Source organism: Podarcis raffonei, chromosome 14, assembly GCF_027172205.1.
Source record: "Podarcis raffonei isolate rPodRaf1 chromosome 14, rPodRaf1.pri, whole genome shotgun sequence".
In the NCBI taxonomy this organism is placed as follows: domain Eukaryota; kingdom Metazoa; phylum Chordata; class Lepidosauria; order Squamata; family Lacertidae; genus Podarcis; species Podarcis raffonei.
In genome coordinates this window covers 35,978,797-35,998,992 of record NC_070615.1, presented here as the reverse complement: position 1 = coordinate 35,998,992, position 20,196 = coordinate 35,978,797, and the positions used below count along the sequence as shown (strand labels likewise).

Here is a 20,196-nt window from a genome sequence, read left to right as displayed (position 1 = left end):
ATACGCTTCAGGTTACATACACTTCAGGTTACAGACTCCGCTAACCCAGAAATATTACCTCGGGTTAAGAAGTTTGCTTCAGGATGAGAACAGAAATTGCGCGACGGCAGCGGCAACAGCGGGAGGCCCCATTAGCTAAAGTGGTGCTTCAGGTTAAGAACAGTTTCCGGTTAAGAACGGACCTCCAGAACGAATTAAGTTCTTAACCCAAGGTACCACTGTATATAATTCAGTATTTGAATGATTGGTATTAGTAATTCTATTATAAATTGGTATTGTTATAATGAGGTTATTTTTGGATTGTAATTGAAAAGTAATTATTATCAGAATTGGCTTCCACAGTCACTTATGGACTCACTGTTAAGACTGTTTTCATGGAAGACAATCTTACTTGGCTATGAGTGATCGCCATAGAAGAAAGATGTATGGGACTGCTTCTCCCTGTAAGTACCAGCCTCCTATATAATTAAAATCAGAATTTAGTGCCTTGTTTCAGGTCCCATCATTGGATGAGTTATTTCAATGGTTGCCTTGGGGCTGTTAAATGACTTCCCAAAGATCTGCCAGAACACCTTTCCGATAGCTTCCAGAAGGGGCTACAAGAGTTTTCTATTAGGGAAAGTCACTGGGGTCTAGTACTTTATTTGCTGGTAGTTTGGGATGCTTACATTTATTTGTAATCTTATTTTCACTAGCAGATGTTGTGATTGTTAAAGTATTAAAGTAGTCATATCCCATAATTACAAACAAAAAACCCTACTCAGAGCATTTTAGATAATGAAAATGTGCATTTCCAGTAACAGGGGTAGACTTGTGACATTGTCTGACAAAGCCCCTACAACGATACACCACCAAGAGTTATGAAAAGACTATTAGAATTAGTTCTTTTGAATTAGTCATTTAGGTAGACACAAATAAATCAGTAAGTACATTTTTAAAATAAATGCAAGTATAACTGGCTTTTTAAAATCAGCAGATTGCTGTTCAAATACCAGACATAATCAGACCAGAAGGTGCACTGTTCCAGGACCCTGGAGGCAGATCTGGGATTGAATTTGGGACTTGCAGATGGCAGAGAATAAGCCAAGAGGCTCATCCACAACAGCCTCTAGAGAAAAGTGCTAATGCACTAGGATTCTTGCCTCACAATAAATCCTGTCATCACAGGGACATTAACAGCAGCTTTACTTTCATATAATGAAATGTTTTGTATTGTAAAAGGACGAGGAAGCAACAGCTGATGGACCACAGCTTCACTTCATAAGAAGATATAGTTTGGCCATAACTAGAGCTCACTGAAATATCGATGACCTTACAAAACAACATTGGTAGATGTGAATGCTTAGGATGTCAGCCATCTGTAGACTTGCATAAGGCACAGGAGAAGTAACAGAATATTTGCTGAAGAGTCCTCTAAGCAAGTTGATGTTTCTTTGACCCATTTTAGGTATTTTAGAGACCACAGCACTGTATTTGTTGTGGGCCATATACCTGAATACACAAAGTTCTGAACAACACATCAACATAAGTGGTTATAAGCTACTGTACTTTAAGTTCCTTAAATATATTCTTACAAAAACAGCCACATAAGTCAATGCATACATTACATGGCAGCAAACTTACATTTGCCACTGCCTGTAAGCTTGACAAGCAGCTGCAGGCAATCCCTGTTTCCCAAGAAGCATACATATGTGTTAACACAAATTTAACATATGTGCCTTCCTTTAGACACAATGCGGACTTAAGAAGAAGAGAAGAAGAGTTTGGATTTGATATCCCGCTTTATCACTACCTGAAGGAGTCTCAAAGCGGCTAACATTCTCCTTTCCCTTCCTCCCCCACAACAAACACTCTGAGGTGAGTGGGGCTGAGAGACTTCAGAGAAGTGTGACTAGCCCAAGGTCACCCAGCAGCTGCATGTGGAGGAGCAGAGACGCGAACCCGGTTCCCCAGATTATGAATCTACCGCTCTTAACCACTACACCACACTGGCTCTCAGGCAGCATGAGTATTTCAGAAAGGTACCCTTTCAGTCTACCATAACATAAGCCAGCATGAGTAGGTAACAAAAGCAACAAAAATACATTAAATATTCATTTATTTTAAAGCCACTTAAATGTGAAAAAAGAACAATAGTAGGCAATTTGTTAACTTTGTTTTCCTCATCTCTAAAATTTGGTTATATAAACCACCAACATGTAAGATCATACAAACCAGCTGACCCAAGTGACGTACAGAAACAGCTGTCAGTATTTCCTTATCACTTGACACACACACATTCACTCATCAGAAACCTGAAGATACAGCCTAAGGGACGTTTCAGTTATCACTATATATGTGGAATGCCCACAGACAACCACCTTGCAGTTATAGAAATGAAAAAAGGCAAATGGCTGGAGGGAGAAAACATGTTTTATCTCAGAATATGTTTCATTAGTTTCAATGTACCCTGCCCTGAGATTGTTTACTTTATGAAGGGCAGCTTATAAATCATTTAAATAAATAAACAAACAACAATTGTATTGTGATCCACAAGCTGGATAGTATATGACTATGAACTGGGAGGCGGGAAAGAGTGGAGAAAAAGCAGATCAAGTGCAAGAGTATGTTGACTACTCAACAAATCTCACAGTATAAAGTTAAATAAGCACAGGCTAACAGATAGGTGTTTAAGTGGATCTACCCATGCAGAAGAATTAGATTAGAATGAAGTCTAGAATAGATTACTATTTCAGACTACAGATAGCGGAATAAACATTTTTGAATGATACTCACATAAAGCACTCCATGCAAATACGTTCTAGCCCAACCCTTTGCCTGCTAGGTCAGCTTTTCTACTCTCATCAACTTTCTTGAACTGTTGTATTGCATCAGCTGTTGCACAGATAACTGTGTTATGCACACCACTTTGAGCTTCTTAAGGTGAAAGGTGGGGCATATAACTAATGTACACTCACATCAGAGTCACATGCCACATGCCATGCTGGTACAATATGGGAACAGCCTGCTAGATCAGACCAGAGGCTCATATGATACAGTGATAGCCACCATCACACCCCCCCCCAAAATACACTGTGTTAATATCATTATTTTTCCTGGTATTTATTGGCTGAAGTATATCTAGTGCTTTGGATCTATACATAAAGAATTTGAGAACTAAGCTACTCAACTTTGCAACTATGATCCTATTATTAGTTGTGTACCGATAAGGTGGCTAGTCTGGTGTTACGATATAAGGTGCCTTGTCTTTGTTTGATAAATTCATCTAGTTCTAAATAGAAGTGTTTCTAGCGACTCGGGTACAGTATTAGCAATGATTTTTGTGTTTATCCACCACCAAATTTTACAAGAGGTAATACAAACTCATGCCATGTTCATTTTTGTGGTTCTTATTTACTTCCCTTATACCTGCTGATGGAAAGGGTACAACCAGAGCCAAGAGGATGCCAGAATGGTTAATAAGTAGAGGCAAGAAAGCTATGAGAGACAAGGAAATGAGGAAAAATGAGCAAAAAGGAAGACAAAGTTTGGCAAAAGAAATGCAAGCAAATGCAATAAGGGGTGCAAAAAAAGAAATTGAGATGCACATCACTAAAAACAAAGAGCAAATAACACTAACTTTAAATACATTAGAAGCATGGAAGCTGATTGGATAAATAAGTAGTCAAAGGTATACTAAAGGAGGAAAAGAGGATTGCCATGAATGGATTCTTTGCATCTGCCTTTACAGCATAAGATGTAGAGCAGATCCCAGCACCAGAATTAAATTTATCAGGGAGCAATTCGGAGGAACTGAGGAAAATAGCATTGCCAAGGTGTTGTTTTTTTTAAAAAAAATTATTAAAGATTTTCCTCATTTATAAAAGCATATGTATTGTTTCTTTCTACAGATCAGTTACATTTGTTTTGAGACATTGGTGTTATATGCAGTATAGGGTTGGGAAGAAAAGGGGGGCAGAAGAGAGGGGGTGGTGGTAAAGCTTATGTTCTTTTAGTGTATGTGTGGGGGTTTTGTGTCAGTGTCACTTGGGTAGGTTCTCTTTCTATTCGCTTGTTATGTTTCCTTAGTGGTGAGAGAGGTCGGAGTGGTCTAGGGTGTTGTTGATTGTCTTTGGTTGGCTGCAGTGAGATTTGTTTGTGCATTGTGGGGGGAGTTGTTGGGTTAAGTTAGCCATATTGAATTGTATGCTGTTGGTGGGTTTGTGTTGTTAAGCACTGCCAAGAGTTGAAATTCTACGCCTTACTGACAAATTAAGAATTGACAAATAACCGGATCTGAATGGCATCCACCTGAAAGTTATTGAAGAACTTGAATCTGAATTGTAACTTTCCCCCAAGATTAGCCTCTACACTTGGATAATTTTAAGGATAATCCTCAAATACATGAAAAAAATTGTATATCAATGGTTACTAGCACTGTGTTTACCTGCTGCTGGAAAACACATGGGGAGAATGCTGTTGCACTTGTGTATGCTTGCAGGCTTTCCACAAGCATCTGTTTCAACAAGACGTTTGACTAAACAGGCCTTTTGGTGTGATCCAGCACGGCTCGTTAGGTTCTTCAGGACAGCCTCAAACCAACTGTGGAATAGTTTCGGGATCAGGTAGATAGGAAGGGATTCTGCTACTCTTCCTTCTTTCAGCATCACTCATATTATGTTCACAATCCTTAGTCTACAAGGACAGAAGTCATAGTCCCACACTAAATTCATTCAAGAGGCAGTTTACAATCTATTTGTTCTGGCAGGCCAGGTAGTAGTAGGAATGACACCATTTCTATAATGTAGTGCTTGTTATTGTTTTGCTGTATTTTGTATGGTGGTTTTATTTTTGTTTTTGATGCTGTTTATTTTCATCATTAAGCCTCCTTATTCTTACAGAAGGGTGAGTTATAAAGAAGGAGCCAAATAAAGTAGATGTATAATTAAAAGATCCATCTTATGACCAGAAGGCATACTCATGAATTTGAGTAAGTCTATAAATTATACTCTAGTACTGTTATTACTTATATATTGGATTTGTTTTATTATATAGACAGGGTTGGAGTATGAAAGCTATCATTTACATTTAATAAACTATGCATTCCACAAAGGCTTACTGAAGGCACCAACCCTTATCTAGATATATACTTCTCTGCACTAATATACAGAGACAAGGATAAGAAGTTTGAAGCATTAGATTAATATTTCAATAGAAAACTTCGACATATTACTCTGAAACCATACTTCAGACAACAACTATTTGGAAAACATTCTCCTCCATAATGATTGTATTCTACAAGGAAATGAATACAGCAACATATGGGCTGTAAAAGGATGTTTGTTCCCTACGGTACTTGAAACAGGATTTGCTTGGAACAACAGGAAGCAGCATCCTCTGCTGCTACAGGGACTCTGAAATGCATAGACTTGCCACTTTAATAGAGAGGTGTTTAAGGATGATTCAAAGTTTCTAATAACACTCAAGGATGGTATAGTAATTTTGCCTGTAGTTAGCTTTTGTCTTCATGAGGTTCCATGGACTGCAAAATGAAACCAAATGAATACTGGTTGCTTATTTATCCCCCCTCTTATCCATTTCCTTACATTTTCCTTTGCTCATTAGGGTAATTTTACTTAAACAACAACAACTGGGAATAAGGAACACACACTGGAGTAGCACTGAGCAGGCATACACTCATCAAGAGAGAACACCCACCAGCTAGCTTGTCAGATATTCTCAAATATTTTTTTCAAGTATCTAAATATGGGGAACCTTTTTCAGCCCAAGGGTCGCACTCCCTTCTGGGAAATGTTCCATGGGTCACATGCCAGTGGCAGGCAGGGTCAGAAGCAAGTGTGCCTAGGGCAACAAATGTAAGCTTTACTTTTGTAATGTAGGGTAGTACCTACATACACTGACACATCTTTCTGTACTCCATCCTGGCAAGCAACAGCCATCCTGAGATTTCAAGGACACATTCCAGCCAGGTAAAAACACCAGGTGTGAAGCAGTTGTCTTCTGGAAGGTGATGGAGGCCTGTTCCAGAAGTTTTACAGAGCACTGTGTCAGACAAGGAACTCCCTCCTCTCCACAACTAATGGAATAGACTACAGGCCGTTATGACTTCATGCTTTCTCCTGTGTTTCTGTTCAGAGATGTCTGCAGTTATATCCCATGGCCAAGTAGGCTGCTGGGTACAGTGGTACCTTGGTTTAAGAACAGCCCTGTTTACGAACTATTCGGTTTATGAACTCCGCAAAACCGGAAATAGTGTCCCGGTTTACAAACTTTACCTTGGTGTACGAACAGAAGCCGAACGGTAGAAGGGCACCGGAGTGGGAGGCCTCATTAGGGAAAGCATGTCTTGGTTTAAGAATGGTTTTGGTTTAAGAACGGACTTCCGGAACGGATTAAGTTCATAAACCAAGGTACCACTGTATTTTTATGTGTTCCAAAATCATGGTTGATTAGGACTAGAGCAGGGTCTTTTTGAGTGTGCATACCCAGACTTTGGAATTTCCTGCCTAGAGAGACCTGCCCCACCCCTTCTGCCATAGTGTGAAGGCCATCAGTTGCTAGCAATTTTAGTTTAAAAAATACCAATCCACCAAATTTAAATGATGTTTCAGTGTTTAACTGCATACAAACATCTCTCTCTCTCTCTCCCCTGTGTGTGTGTAATTTCTTATTTGTTTGTTGCCATGAATTTTGAAGGAAGGATTATTTAAAAGCTGATAAATATTGACGTTTATGTCACAGCAGCATCTTGGCCATACTGTGCTGCATACTAGACTTGTTACAAAAGCAAGTGAGTTCTTTCATCAATAATGTGTTCCCAATAATTCAGACACTCTTAAGAGGCTGGCCAGCCAACACAGCTCAGAAACTTGAGTAAGGCTTGAAGATCAATACTGTCATCCAGAATTGAGTATGGAACTGGGTATGAAGAAAGGTCTGTTGTGCACTTCAAACTATAACTCATTACAGCAAGATGTGTATTAATACTGAGAGAAACACTACAAAGTATGTGCATGGGTGGGCACTCCTGCCTCAACAGATGCTAATGAATAGTGACTCTATATCCAATTCTTAACAGAACCACAAAAGCTTCCTTCCTTCAGTTCCTAAGCAATGAATTTGACCATAGTTGGAGTACCAGTTCAGCTGAAACAGATTGTTGGTGTTTCATTTTCAAAGATTTTGACACTGGTATACATTACCAGTAAGAAAAGATAAACAATACAGCTTAATTAGGATGGCAAAAGCTATACAGTGGAACCTTGGTTTTCGAGCATTTTGGAAGCCAAACGAATCAGAACCTGAACACCGAAAACCTGGAAGTGAATGCTTCCGTTTTCAAACTTGCCTCAGAAGTTGAACGGCTTCGAGGCATGTTTCTCCATTTTCTCAATGGAATTTGCTGACTGCCCATTGCACCTTGGTTGTCAGATGTTTCGGAAGTCGAACGAACGGTTTTCCGGAACGGATTACGTTTGACAACCAAGGTACCACTGTAGAGGAAGAATTGGGGCGTGCGTGCGTGCGTGCGTGTGGAAAGTGAGAAACATTTGTGTGTGTGTGTGTGTGTGTGTGTGTGTATACACATTGAGAGATACATAACCATGTTTACTCTGCATAAAACCAAAGTTGTAAGAGCCTGCCACTAACTCAATTGTTTACATAATTTACATAATTTACATAATCAGCTGTTCTGAGACAGCTATGATTTGACAATAGAGGCATAAGTCACATGAAGGAGTAAACATACCTACCTACCCTGCCCTCTGCCATTCATCCAGGAAGGTATAATCCAAAGTAATAGTCAAATTGAACAATAACAGAATATTATTATCTTTGATTAGTGAAGTTCATGGTTGCATAGAGAAGACCCAGAAGAGTGAAGAGGTTTGTTGATAAAGAACTAGTTGATTGGATATATGAAGTAACTTGATAGTTTACCAACTTCACACCAAAAGAAATGTCAATAAAGAGGCACCAACCTATTTCAAGTACTTTAATTACCTAGCAAACCCTATAAACCCCAATGAGTTTGCCACAGAAGTTTCTTTGCAGCACAAGGGGAGGGATCTCAATGTCTTTCTACCCCTGCACCAAACAGGTGTACCCCATTCAAGACGGCTATAGTGATGAACTTCCCCACCTCATTCCCTGGACACATGTAGCAAGCTAGCTGGGCCAAATATTCTTTAGCTACCTGCTCCAGCAGTAGAGTACACCATTAGAGTACATGGGGGACACCTCAAAACTTCCAGTTAAGTAGCTCAAGTTCTTTTAGTGTGTCTGTAATAGTGAGCTTCTTCACAGTACATGACAGCAAGAAAAAGAGAGGTTAAAAACAGCCCCATCTGGGCTGCCTCCTTACATAATGTTCCCTGAGGCTCCTCGATCCCTGTTCAGCAATTGTATGCCTCATAGGAGTTCACATGGGGATCATGGCTGCTTGGGGTAATGAACACAATTTACAGCCTGTTGTGTGCATTTTACATTCCAGGCAATTGGGACAAAGACAATTTAATCCTTCCCTTCCTAACGGCTACATGCTCTAAGCTGCATGACAAAGATGTGAAGACGGAGGGGGGAAATGGGAAAGAAGTGGGCAGAGATATTTTTCAGGCCTTAACATTTTTATTTGAGGAAGCTAACAGCACTTTGCTCAGATATCTTCCTTACAGCATGTGGCTGGGGCAAGTGGCTTTACAGTCTGCTCACCCACCATTCTTTGAAAGTGAACAGCAAAGGAGTACAATTTCTGTGGGGAGGAGAACATGTACAGGGTTTACCTTTGAACCTCAAACTGAGGCTGCAAAGGACAATACACATCAGTGTACTCTGGTATCTATGTAGCTTTCTGAAAAGAGTTTTACACTGCCTGCAAAAACCTCTTGCAAGCAGAATTTCACGCTTATCACTAGAAAGAAAAGTGCCATTAAAGAAAAGACATGTAGGAAAGCCGGATTATAGAAGTCTGAAGCTGACTGTAGATATCCACAGTCTTGAACACAAGAGATATTCAAACTGCAGTCCTACAAAATGTAGCATTTTCAAAGTTAGTGACTAATAATAAAACCTGTCACATTACAACAATGCATTTAATTTTCTCTAATTGACAAGGTTTGTCTATTATTCCTTTATTGGTTGCCCTCTTCAAGGATAAGTTTTATTTTAATTTCAACACAATTTTGTAGTCAGCTAAAGTAATAACATGGAAGAAAATGCATTTTGGAAGCCTCTAGTTTCAATAATCCAGGTTCTGCTATGTTTTATGAAGAAAAGCACAACAAATCAATACTAGTAAAAAGGTAAGAACACTGCTATTTAATCCATTAACTCTGGGGCAATGGGCATAACTAACCACTCCATTTCCCTATTTCCCAAGACATTTAATATCTTCTGGATCAGTGTAAATATTTTTACATTTCCAAGGAATTACTGTGGGGGCTTGTCTCCTACTTAGGTCCAAGATGCTTGTGCACTGTCAGATTACTTTGGAATTCACAAGTTGACAGCAGATAAAAGCTTATTATAGTCTAGCAATGATGCTTTGGTGGAATTGTGGGAAATGAAAATGGTAGCTGCTCCCCCAGCTGTTTGGTGCACAGTTGCCTGCCCTGAGATAAGCTCACCAGGGCCACTCAAACCCAATATCAGTTCAGCTGAGATGTGCACTGGTATCCCCACATCATGGGTGGTAAAGCCATCACAACTAGATTCTGTTCATACCCTTGTATTATATGCAGAGGTTTGTTTAAAACAAAAAATCACTAGATGACTGAAAATAGCTGCACACTGAAAGTCATTATATGCCCCAAGGATTATAAAATATTTGCAGAAGTCAACAGCTTATCCTCATGTAGAGATAACTGCTTGCCCTTGAAACAATGGGCCACTTCTCAAATTAACCTCAGAGGACCACCTGAGGTTAAGCTAAATTCCCTTTATAGTGTTCTCATAGAACATTTGGAGTTAGCTTGAGTGTGATGGAGGAACGATAAAATGGAGAATTGGGTACATATTATTCTAAAGGAATGCTGCTTCTGAGTAAGAGGCCTTGACAGAATAGCACAAAGGTAGTAAAAAGCAATTCAAGAGAACCAAGACACAGAAATCTGGTGTGAACTCCAGATTCTTTAGCTATTATGTGAAAGCTATCTAAGCTAAACCATAGATAAACATTTCCTTGGAGAGACTGCTGTTAGAATTGGAGAAGAACTGCCTTCGTATAAATATCCCCCAGGGTGGGTACAGCACAAAATTAAGCCACCAACTTATAGACAAAAACAGAAAGAAACAGAACAAAGCTTATAAAAAAACAAAAACAAAAGGCAGCTGAAGCAAACACAAATAAAACTTTAAAATGCCCAACTAAGAAAATTCGAACACTGGTGTCTGCCATGCTTGTATAGTGATGTGCCACCACAGAGAACACTTCCCCTAACAATGGAATGCAAAGAAAAGCTTCCTCTGGAGCTCTTAAGGCATATGCAGATTAATACAGGGAGAGGTGTTCCTTCAGGTATTTGGATCCCAAACTGTTATTTGGCTTGGAAGAGCAGGCAGCCAAAGAAATTCTTCCAGACTTGGTGTAGAACACCACCATCCAATTGCTAAAAGCTTTTAGTAGTAGTGTGCTCTATGATGTTCCACTGAATCCCTGTTGATTCATTTTGCCCCAATTTGAAAATATAGACAACATGGTTTTATTTACAATCTTTTGTCCCATCTCATCATGCGTTAAAGTGTCAAAATATCCTTGGTATTAGCTTCATAAAAGGGTGTCTAAAAAGACAAAATGACACTTCTTCAAAGCACTCAAAGAGTAAATATTAGTCTGCCTACTCATGTATCTAAAGTGTCTTTTAAAAGTATTTATCTTTTTAATGGGGTACTGCTTACAAAAGGGAAAGGCAGGAGGGGGAATGAAGGGGAAAAACAAGCTCCAAGAGGCAGCAGCTGATTGTTGGAACTTTGTCCAATGAACTTGGAATGAATCTCCTGCTTTACCTGTCTTCCATTTTAAAACCTTGAATTTATAAAGACCAGGAAAAATGTTTTAAACCACTGGGTTAGTCCTGCAAGTTACCAATAAGGGGTTGGAGAATGATATTCTTCCATCTGAGCTTGCATGAGTCATTTCTTCATCATATAAGGCCCACACCTTCAGGAGAGGGAGTCTTCTCAGACATGATGCCTCTGACATGAAATGCCCTCTTTATCTTTTATCTTTAAGTAATAAATTGATCTCTGCAAGTTACATGCTTACACATGAAGAGGGGATGGGGAAATTCAACAAGGTCAAAAGTAAGAAACAAGAAAAGAACAGTTAACCTTCAATATTCATGACCCCTCATTGATTATTCTATACTTTTTTTTAGAAGGTAGGATCATTTTTTCACAACTGAGGATAACGGTTTCAAACTTCAACATGTCAACACAATATTAAACTTAGTTGCACTGATATAGCGCATGTTCCCCCAGAGCTGCATTAAACACAGGATAAATGGCCTTCTCTGAGTTTACCAGATCCTGAAGGCTTAAAGACTATTTACACTGCATTCTCACATAAAGGGATTTTAGGGGGAGCAACGATCAAGGCAACAGAATCCACAAATCAGACCACTTGAACAACTCTGGAATAGTTTATCTACATTTACTCTGGAATACATTAATTTACATGTACCGATACAGGAAGAACAGAATCACGATTTATGTAATCACACTTTAACCATTCTGATTTGGGATATGCCACTGCTCAGTTCTGGAGCACATGCATTGTATGCAGTAGGCCTCAGTTCAATTCCTAGTATCTCCAGGTAGGGCTAGGGAAGACCCTTGTATAAAATCACAGAGAGTAGCTGCCAGTCAGTGTAGATAATGGTGAGCTAGATTCTCCAATGGCCTAAGAGGAAAAAGCAGCTTGCTATGTTCCTGGAACAGCAGCTAACACTGATTATGAGGAAGTGGAGCATTTTGAAGCCTGCAAATGTGAAAGCACAATAGATGCATTTCTTTAACCTGGTCTTTGACACCATATCTATATAATATATGTATGTACCCCCAAACATTTTTTTATATAAAAAAGCACTGTATGTATGATTGTAATTGTTTTAAACTGAACCCACTCTGGGAGACTGAGGTGAAGAATGTAAGAAACTGAATAAATAATAATAATAATAAAGAGCCCAGCTCTGTGTTTCCTTGCAAATACTTAGATATTGGTCATGCAGCTGAACTGCCATTTGTGGCTGTTGTCAATCAACAGCGAGAAGAGGAAGATGGTTTTATAGCACTCATTCCTTCACCATGCACACTGAATAGAGACAATAGGACATATCATCAGGTGTCTGATAAGGACAAGCATCTAACATAAGTAGCTGGATAACAAATAGAGTTCAAACGTGAAGGTTTATGATACATCATGTTGCTCCTCCTCACAACCCAACTACTTGCAATTGAAAGACACATTTGCAATGGTTCACCAGAATAGTTTTGCAGACATCAGCTGGAAGACCTTCATTACGGAGGAGCTGGCTGTTAATGGAATGAGATTTACATGTGAACCATTCAGTCTATGCCGTTTAGACATCTGATCCAAATAGGAGATAATACTTGCACACTGCCGGGAGGGAGAGAGAGGGAAAGGAGGAGGAGAAGGGGGAGGTCGGAGGGATCAAGTTTTGTATTCCTCTACAACAACTTACTAGGCCTTCATGAAATGTCAAAACTAATGTAGATGCTCTAGTGCCAAGTGATGCAAGTCAAGTGTTGAAATATTTCTTCTCCAAATTACAGCAATACTTGCAAAAGAGCAACAGCTTTTACAAAACTGATGGTATCAACATTATGATGAGCAATTTCATGTAGCAGGCCTCAGCTGATTCTTAAGCAACGACCTCTAGAATTGGTTCGGGTCTGGGTGATTTAATGTTGTAAATAAAATTGCATTAAAGGCGAGGAATGGACAGCACGACAGAACATTTGTTTAAATAGATATTTTGTGTTCAGATATTTCTAGGTTTTAGCAGAATCCGAAACCAGGGAAGAGAAGCAGCGCAAGAAGATTGGAAAAAGTTTAAGGACTATTTAAAGAAATATTACAAAATTAATGAGAGTTAGAATGATGTTGGATTGGAAAGTAAATGGTTACTATTAGTAATGGTTAAGACAAGGAGAATAAGGAAGATTAGTTTGAATTTTTATTAAAACAAGGGAAGATTTGCTGAGTAATTGATAAGAACTTGGAATACAGAGAAGGGAGGCATGAGGAAGTCGGGGAAGAAAGGTGTAAGAAATTAAGATATGAAATGGTACATGTTTTTTGTTTTGATTGTGTTTTTTGTTTGTTTATGTATTTGTTATATGTTTGTGTTGTTATAAAAATCTGTAATAAAAAATTATTATAAAAAAAAACCACAGATATTTCTAGGTTTTGGACAAGAGCCTTGGTATGTTTAAATTTTGTACTTCGGGTGCAGCATTATTGCTGCCAGTTCAAAAACCTAGCAGCAATGACCACAGATAAAGGCTAACTGCAAAGTAAATAGCAGCTATGAACATAAGAAGAGCCCTGCTGGATCAAACTAAAGCCCTGTCCAGTGCAGAATCCCGTTTCCCACAGTAATTGAGCACATGCCTATCAAAAACTCATGAGTAAGACACAAGGATAAAAAGACTTCTGCTGCTTTTCCCAGTGGCTGGTAAGAGCTAGGGAACCTCTGATCCTGGAAGTAGCATATAGCCATCATGACTAGCATTATCCTCCATTAATTTGTCTAATCCTTTTAAAAAGCCTTCTAAGTTGGTGGTTATCACATCTGAAAGAACTTAAGTATCCTGATAAAGGTAAAGGTACCCCTGACCATTAGGTCCAGTCGCGGACGACTCTGGGGTTGCGCGCTCATCTCGCTCTATAGGCCGAGGGAGCTGGCGTTTATCTGCAGACAGCTTCTGGGTTGATACCAGAGCCAAATTGTGTTTCAGTTTCAACAGAGGATAAGAAAGGAGCAAGTATGAAAGGTTGTACTGACACCTTTTATTTTGGAAGCCTGCAAAAATGATTTAGTTCTGAAAGGCTTTTGACCTTCCAGAATGTTAAGACTGCTGCAGTTCCATTTCAGATCTTTAAGTTCTTGCCTAAGGTAAAGGTAAAGGGACCCCTGACTGTAAAGTCCAGTCGTGGACAACTCTGGGGTTGCGGCACTCATCTCGCTTTACTGGCTTGGCCACATGACACGGAAAAACTATCTGTGGACAAAAGTTCTTGCCTAGACTGCTGTAATTAGTTTTTTTTTAGTTGATTCTGATTTTGTACGATCTACATAAAATGCTATTCTGAAGCATCACTAGAGGTTTTTACTTAGATGTGATCTGTATTTGAGAAATAACATGTCATTTACGCTCCCTAAATAAGTTTTTTGTCAGTGGCATCAAGTATTTTGTTCATTCCCTAGCTGACTCCTGAACACAGCTCTACATAGTCGTGCCTCTTCTCATGCAACCATTTCTACCTACAGCAGCTAAAGCAGCCACTGGAACAGTACATTTTTGTGGCCAGCAAGGACTCTGAGCAGCTGGAAGTCAAACCGTCACCAGATTAAAACATGTGATGACAGTAGGCTGGCTAGTTAAAACCTAGGTCTGTCCTAGTCACCTCTAGTATTGGATAATCCTTCCCCCCGCCCACAGCAAAGCAGGTACATGCATGAGAGGTGTCAACTACTCCTGATGCCTACTTCCCCAATTTTCTGACCTGTCCTTTTCAGCTATTTTTCTCTTCAGCTAAGCTCACAATATTAGAAGTGAGCTTGGCAAGTGGAACACATTGGGGGAGGGGCAGTGAAGAAGAGGTTCTAGGAGGTAGCAAGAGCAGAAAGGACAGAATAGTCAGCTTTCTGTAAACCCATTTTACTAAAACATGAGACATCCCTACTCCTTGGGGGCAGCCCCATTTAAGCAGGTCTGCTTCCACACTGTATACTTTGAGCTTCACATACAGTTGCTTTCAGTGTAGGTGTCATGTGCCAAGTGCTGAAGCCCTGGGAGTAGAGCTGGTGCGGATGCTTCCTTTCTGCTGTCAAGCCCCCCAGGCAGTCATTCAGAGTTTAAGATGGCTAGAGCTCTGACAGACTGAAAAATCACTACAGGACACAGTCACTGCCAGGCAGAGTTACATGTTAACTACCATCCAAAGAAGCAGAAGAATATACAGGAATGCTACATCTTGTCTCTTAGTTAACTGTTAATGGCTTGTGAGGCTTTAAAAATTCTTAAGACTTTATGCAAAAGAGTCAGATTTAGATATGTACTCCTCCTGCTCAAGTCAGAAATGGTATGAATTTTGAGCTAACTAACTTGTTCCATGGCACACACTTTAAAATGTAATCAGGTTTTAAACTGGATCTCCAACCTTTGTCCTACAGAGTACGGTTTGATTCTCTTTCCCACCACCTGAAGTCTGAACAACACAAAGTGCTGTGTGCTTCTGAGCCACCTTTTTAACACTGCAGGATTTGCAATTCTAAGTCAACACTTCAAAGTACACCAAAACAGTAATCGAATCATTTCCCACAGCACAACACTGGGAGGCAGATTTGCAAGGCGATTTCAGAAACCAAGTCACAACCTTCACATTAATGTGACACTGCTGATTTGAACTTTTCCAACACACATACCCTAAAATACAACACCACACCAAGATCCAGCAAAGCAAATAACATGAAAGATCTGGGCTAGTTAGGTTTTTTAAATTATTATTCTAGCTATTTTATGCAAAGTGTTATTTTTCAGGTTATGGAGACCAACCTGCATAAACAACAAGACAATACTACATCCTACAAATGAGGAATACACCCCAATTAATGCAAGATATTGGCTAGAGTGTTTTTATTAAGATTGCTTACCATTACTGTATGCGTAAGGCGATTCAGATGCTCCATCTTGAAGGCTCTCCAGGATTTCTCCTTTGCCGACATCACTGTCACCAACCAACAAGAACTTGAGCAGATAATCATAGCTCTTCACAGGGCTGCCCTGGGTTCCCATTCTCCCTCTCATTAGTGAAGAGGTAGAATCCGCATACTAAACACACAGCCAGACTGAAAGATGCACACGATACCAAACTTTCAGAGGCAATCTTGGGAGAATTAGTGTAATTCTGTCCTTCCACAGGCAGGCACAAAGCAGAGATGAATGATTCTTCTCACAGCAGGCTCTCCATCTTTTGTGAATAATCTTCTGTCAAAATGTGCTGGGTCCTGAAAGGGAAGGCGGGGAGGGGAAAGATGGCCTACTTACTTTGTTTCCATTTCATACTCCTGAACTATCAGGCAGAAAATGCACAGTTCAAATTTTTTTGAGCTGCCAAACACCAACATAAGTGCAATGGCCGTACTATTTCTCCTCACAGACACCCAATTTGGGGGGTGGGGAGGTGGCCAGCACCTGTACAAAACACCTTATTGGCAATGGATTCACATAGCATGAAAGGGGCTGCCTCTGATATATACTGTGTAATGAAACCTACTGGGTATAGCAGGCTTCTCTAACCTGGTGACCTCTAGATGTTGTTGGATTACAACTCCCATCATTCCTGACTACTGCCCACATTGGCTGGGGTTGAAGGGAAATGATGTTTAAAACATCTGAAGGTTACTAAAGCTGGGGAAGATTGGGGTACAAGTATAGTCACTCACTGGTAAAGCAAGAGATTGAGCCAGGAACAATAGATTGAGTTCCTCTTCAATATCTAACTGTAATTTGTATACACAGAAACACACAGCTGATCTTAAGCTTCCTACACTTTTTTCAGTGTCTTTTCTAGTCCATACGCTGACATCTCAAGAATCCTGACAAGATTACACATATTAAGAAAGAAATCAGGTCTGTTAGATTTAACTTCCCAGATCATTGATGGGCAATTAGAATTCGTAAGACACTCTTGTAATATCCATATTTTCATTCCATTGTCAATTTCCCAACTCCTGTCTCTTGGAAACATAATACTCTTTCTTCCTTTGTAATCCATTCATAGTACCCACTTAGGTTAGAGCAAGATGCTTCCCAAAGAAGTGGATTAAAAGGGGGTAAACAGTCTGTATTAATCAGATTACACCAATACACTCTAGTGACCTGTTTTTGTAACATGGTAAACTTGTTAATTGTTCTCAGAGTTTTTGTATAGGCTTGCAAATTGTAAGATTATATTCTATGTCAGACACTGGAGAAATGGGAGGTAGTTTAACATTAAATTAACAAGGGTGTGAACTTGTGTCTATCATGCAAGGGAGAGGTCCAAAAAAATGGGGAAGGAGGAAGGCACACACACCAAGGTATAGATAAAAGCACAAAGCCACAGAGATTGGAAAGTGTGCAAAGAAAGGAATGCCGCACCAAAGCTGAAGTCCAGGACACCAGACTACAGAACAGAAGACATATCTGAGTCTACAAGAGGAAGTGTGGGGTAGTAAAGGATGTGGAACTGATGGAAGAGGAGATTGTGGCAGCATACTATTATTTGAACCCCTGTTATTGATCAGGAAAAGGCAGCCTAAAGAACAGGTTTCCCCCTTCCTGCAATATCTTATGTATATTTATGGGCAAGCTGAGAATTATGTTCTGTGCTGGTACTGGTAGTACTAATCTAATGGCCCAGTGAAAAATAACAAGATTTTGACAAGAGGGCAGGCACATCCAGAGAAGGGTCTAAAGGATGGTAATTATAGAAACTAGATTAAACGGTACCTCACCAAAGGGTCAACACAAGCAACAGAAACAAGTGTGGGGAATAGGAGACTTAATAAAAATATTTAATATCTGAATAGTGCTTTCAAGCATGCAAAGTACTTCATGTACTTTATATAGTTTTAATCCTTACAACAATCCCCAAAGGTATGTTAAGTGTTATAAACCTCCATAATGCAGGTGGAGTAGGGGAAGCTAGGAGGCAAGACATTGCCATACTGATCAAAGGCCACTTAGCAAGTTTATGACAGAGGCAAGATTCAAACCAGGGACTTAACTCACGGCTCAGCCTCTTACAGTCCAATCCTAACTGGCTACTCAGTTCTACTGAATTCAATGGGGCTTACTCCCAGTGGGTTTAAGAATCACAGCACTGGCCATTATACTACCCCACACCACTTTTCTGGGCTTCCTGTATCTTTCTCTCTCGAAGACCATTCACACACCCATTTCCACTGCTTGACAGCTGTTAACATCAAGCAATGACTTGCAACTCTGAGGCAGCCAACCCAGCTTCTGTAACCACAAGACAGAACTTTCCCTCTCTCCTCCCATTATCTAGCGTATTTCAACTTTTTTTTTTAAGGCAGAAAACTCTTGCAGTAAAGATAAACAGATTTAGTGCTTATGCACAATCCACTGGGCTCAGTTTGGGGAGGAAGAAAGAAAAGAAGTATTTCATGACTTCCTCACAAGTGACCGTTCACACTTTCAGCAACCCCTGCAAATCAAATCAAGCTATAAACATTCTTCATGCAGGAGAAGTAAAGATAAAAGCAGCCTTGTAAAAATTACTAGCCTACAATTTTGTTTTTCTTGCCCACTCAGGGTTGGCAAAGGAGGGACACAGACCTGGGGACAGAGAAGGGGACAGACTTCCTATAACACCCCTCTTAGTTTCTATGCTGGGTGCTTTCCCATCCCTTCTCCACCAACTCTGCTCACTTGAGTAGGGCTCCCCAGCGCACAATTGCCAGCCACCTATGGCTACCAGGCTAGTCCTTAAATACAAGGGCAAGATAAATAACGCCAGAGCAGGAAACAAGGCACCACCATCCCTCCCAGCAGAGGAGGAGGAGGAGGAGGAAGGGGGCACATGCGCCAGTCAAGCGTGCCAAGTTCAGAGGTGTGTGGTTCTACTGAACGAAACAAACAAGTCAACACATGGGAAGGTAGCACACGCCCTTCCCTTCCAGAGAAGTATGAGTGTGCACGTGTGGATCCCCCTCGACGCGTGTCAAGGGTGCCAAGTTGTTGCTGGGGGTTTTGTTAAGCAAGAAAGAATACGTGTGCGTGAGTGAGAGAGGTTATGAAGAAGAGAACCACTATAGAAAACAAACACTTTTGGAGACCATTACGGAGGAAGCAGGCCTCAAAAAACTGAGCCGGGCGGGGGGGTGTTCAATGCGGTGGAGGGGCTGGGCGCCAGGAGGGACACGGCAGTCCTCCGAGGTGTGGTTATGCCGGGGAGCGGGAACAAAACATAACCCCCCGCTCGAAATAGGGGCGTCGTCGTCCTTCTGAGGTAAAATTCTGAGGCGGGAGGAAGCGAGCGAAGGAGGCCCAGGACGGCCGCCTTCGCCGCTCCGGACACTCACCTTCTTCCTTCGGTTGTCCCGCCGCTGAAGGGACTCGCCTCAGGTTGCGTCTCCAACGACAAACGTCGTCGCCGCCACCGCCGCCGCCACTGCTGTTTCCACCTCCTTTCAAGCTCGGGGCAAGAAGACAAGCGCCACAGGCCTCCCCCTCACGGTCCGCCCGCCCAGCGACACTGCCGGCACACCATAGGCTCTCCCGTACGTCAGTCCACCTTCTTCCCTATTATATAGGCCTCCTTCTTCCCGCCCCGTCAAGTTGGCGCGGCCTATCACGAGGGGGCATCCGAAAAAGCCTCCTCTCACTTTGCCTTCGAGACCTTTAGCGCGAGGAGGAAAAAATCCACAAACGACTACATGTCCCGACACGCAACGCGCCGGCTCCGTTCACTGACGGCAGCGCCCGAGTTAGCGCAAAGCTCACTGGGAGTTGTGGTGCCGGCGCGTGAGGGAAAGGACGCGCCGCTCACCTGCCTACTCTTGCCTGGATTGGGATTTGGCTATACTCTGTCAGAGACAGAGAGTGAGTGAGAGTTTATATGCGAGGGCGAACCGTGTTTTATAGGGAATAGAAATAAGATTGGGCACTTTAAAAGACTAACGAGATCTATTGCGGCATTGGTTTCTTGGAAGTGCAGAGCTCTCGTCATCAGTAATGAAGCATTTCCTCATTTATTATTATTATTATATTTACTAGGCAGCTTATGACACACTGTGGTGGCGATCCGTCCTACCATGGTTGCTTGCCTGGGAGAAAGCCCCATTGAATCCAGTGGGGCTTACTTCTGAGGAAACGTGTAAAGACAGTGCAGCTGTGTGAATTCTTTAAGGTCCCACCCAACTTCCGGTGCTCCAAAGTAAA

General features: G+C 41.0%; 1 protein-coding gene across 1 annotated transcript in view; it reads right to left on the bottom strand.

Moving 5' to 3' along the window:
• Positions 1-19,486, bottom strand: part of RAB40C (RAB40C, member RAS oncogene family) — a 45,365-nt gene extending 25,879 nt beyond the window's left edge. The window contains exons 1-2 of the mRNA XM_053364372.1: positions 19,338-19,486; positions 15,900-16,253 (exon numbers count right to left, since the gene is read on the bottom strand). Of these exons, the coding sequence (XP_053220347.1) occupies positions 15,900-16,053 (154 nt within the window). The 5' untranslated portion in view covers positions 16,054-16,253; positions 19,338-19,486. The remainder of the gene's footprint in view (positions 1-15,899; positions 16,254-19,337) is intronic.
• Positions 19,487-20,196: the final 710 nt, after the last annotated feature.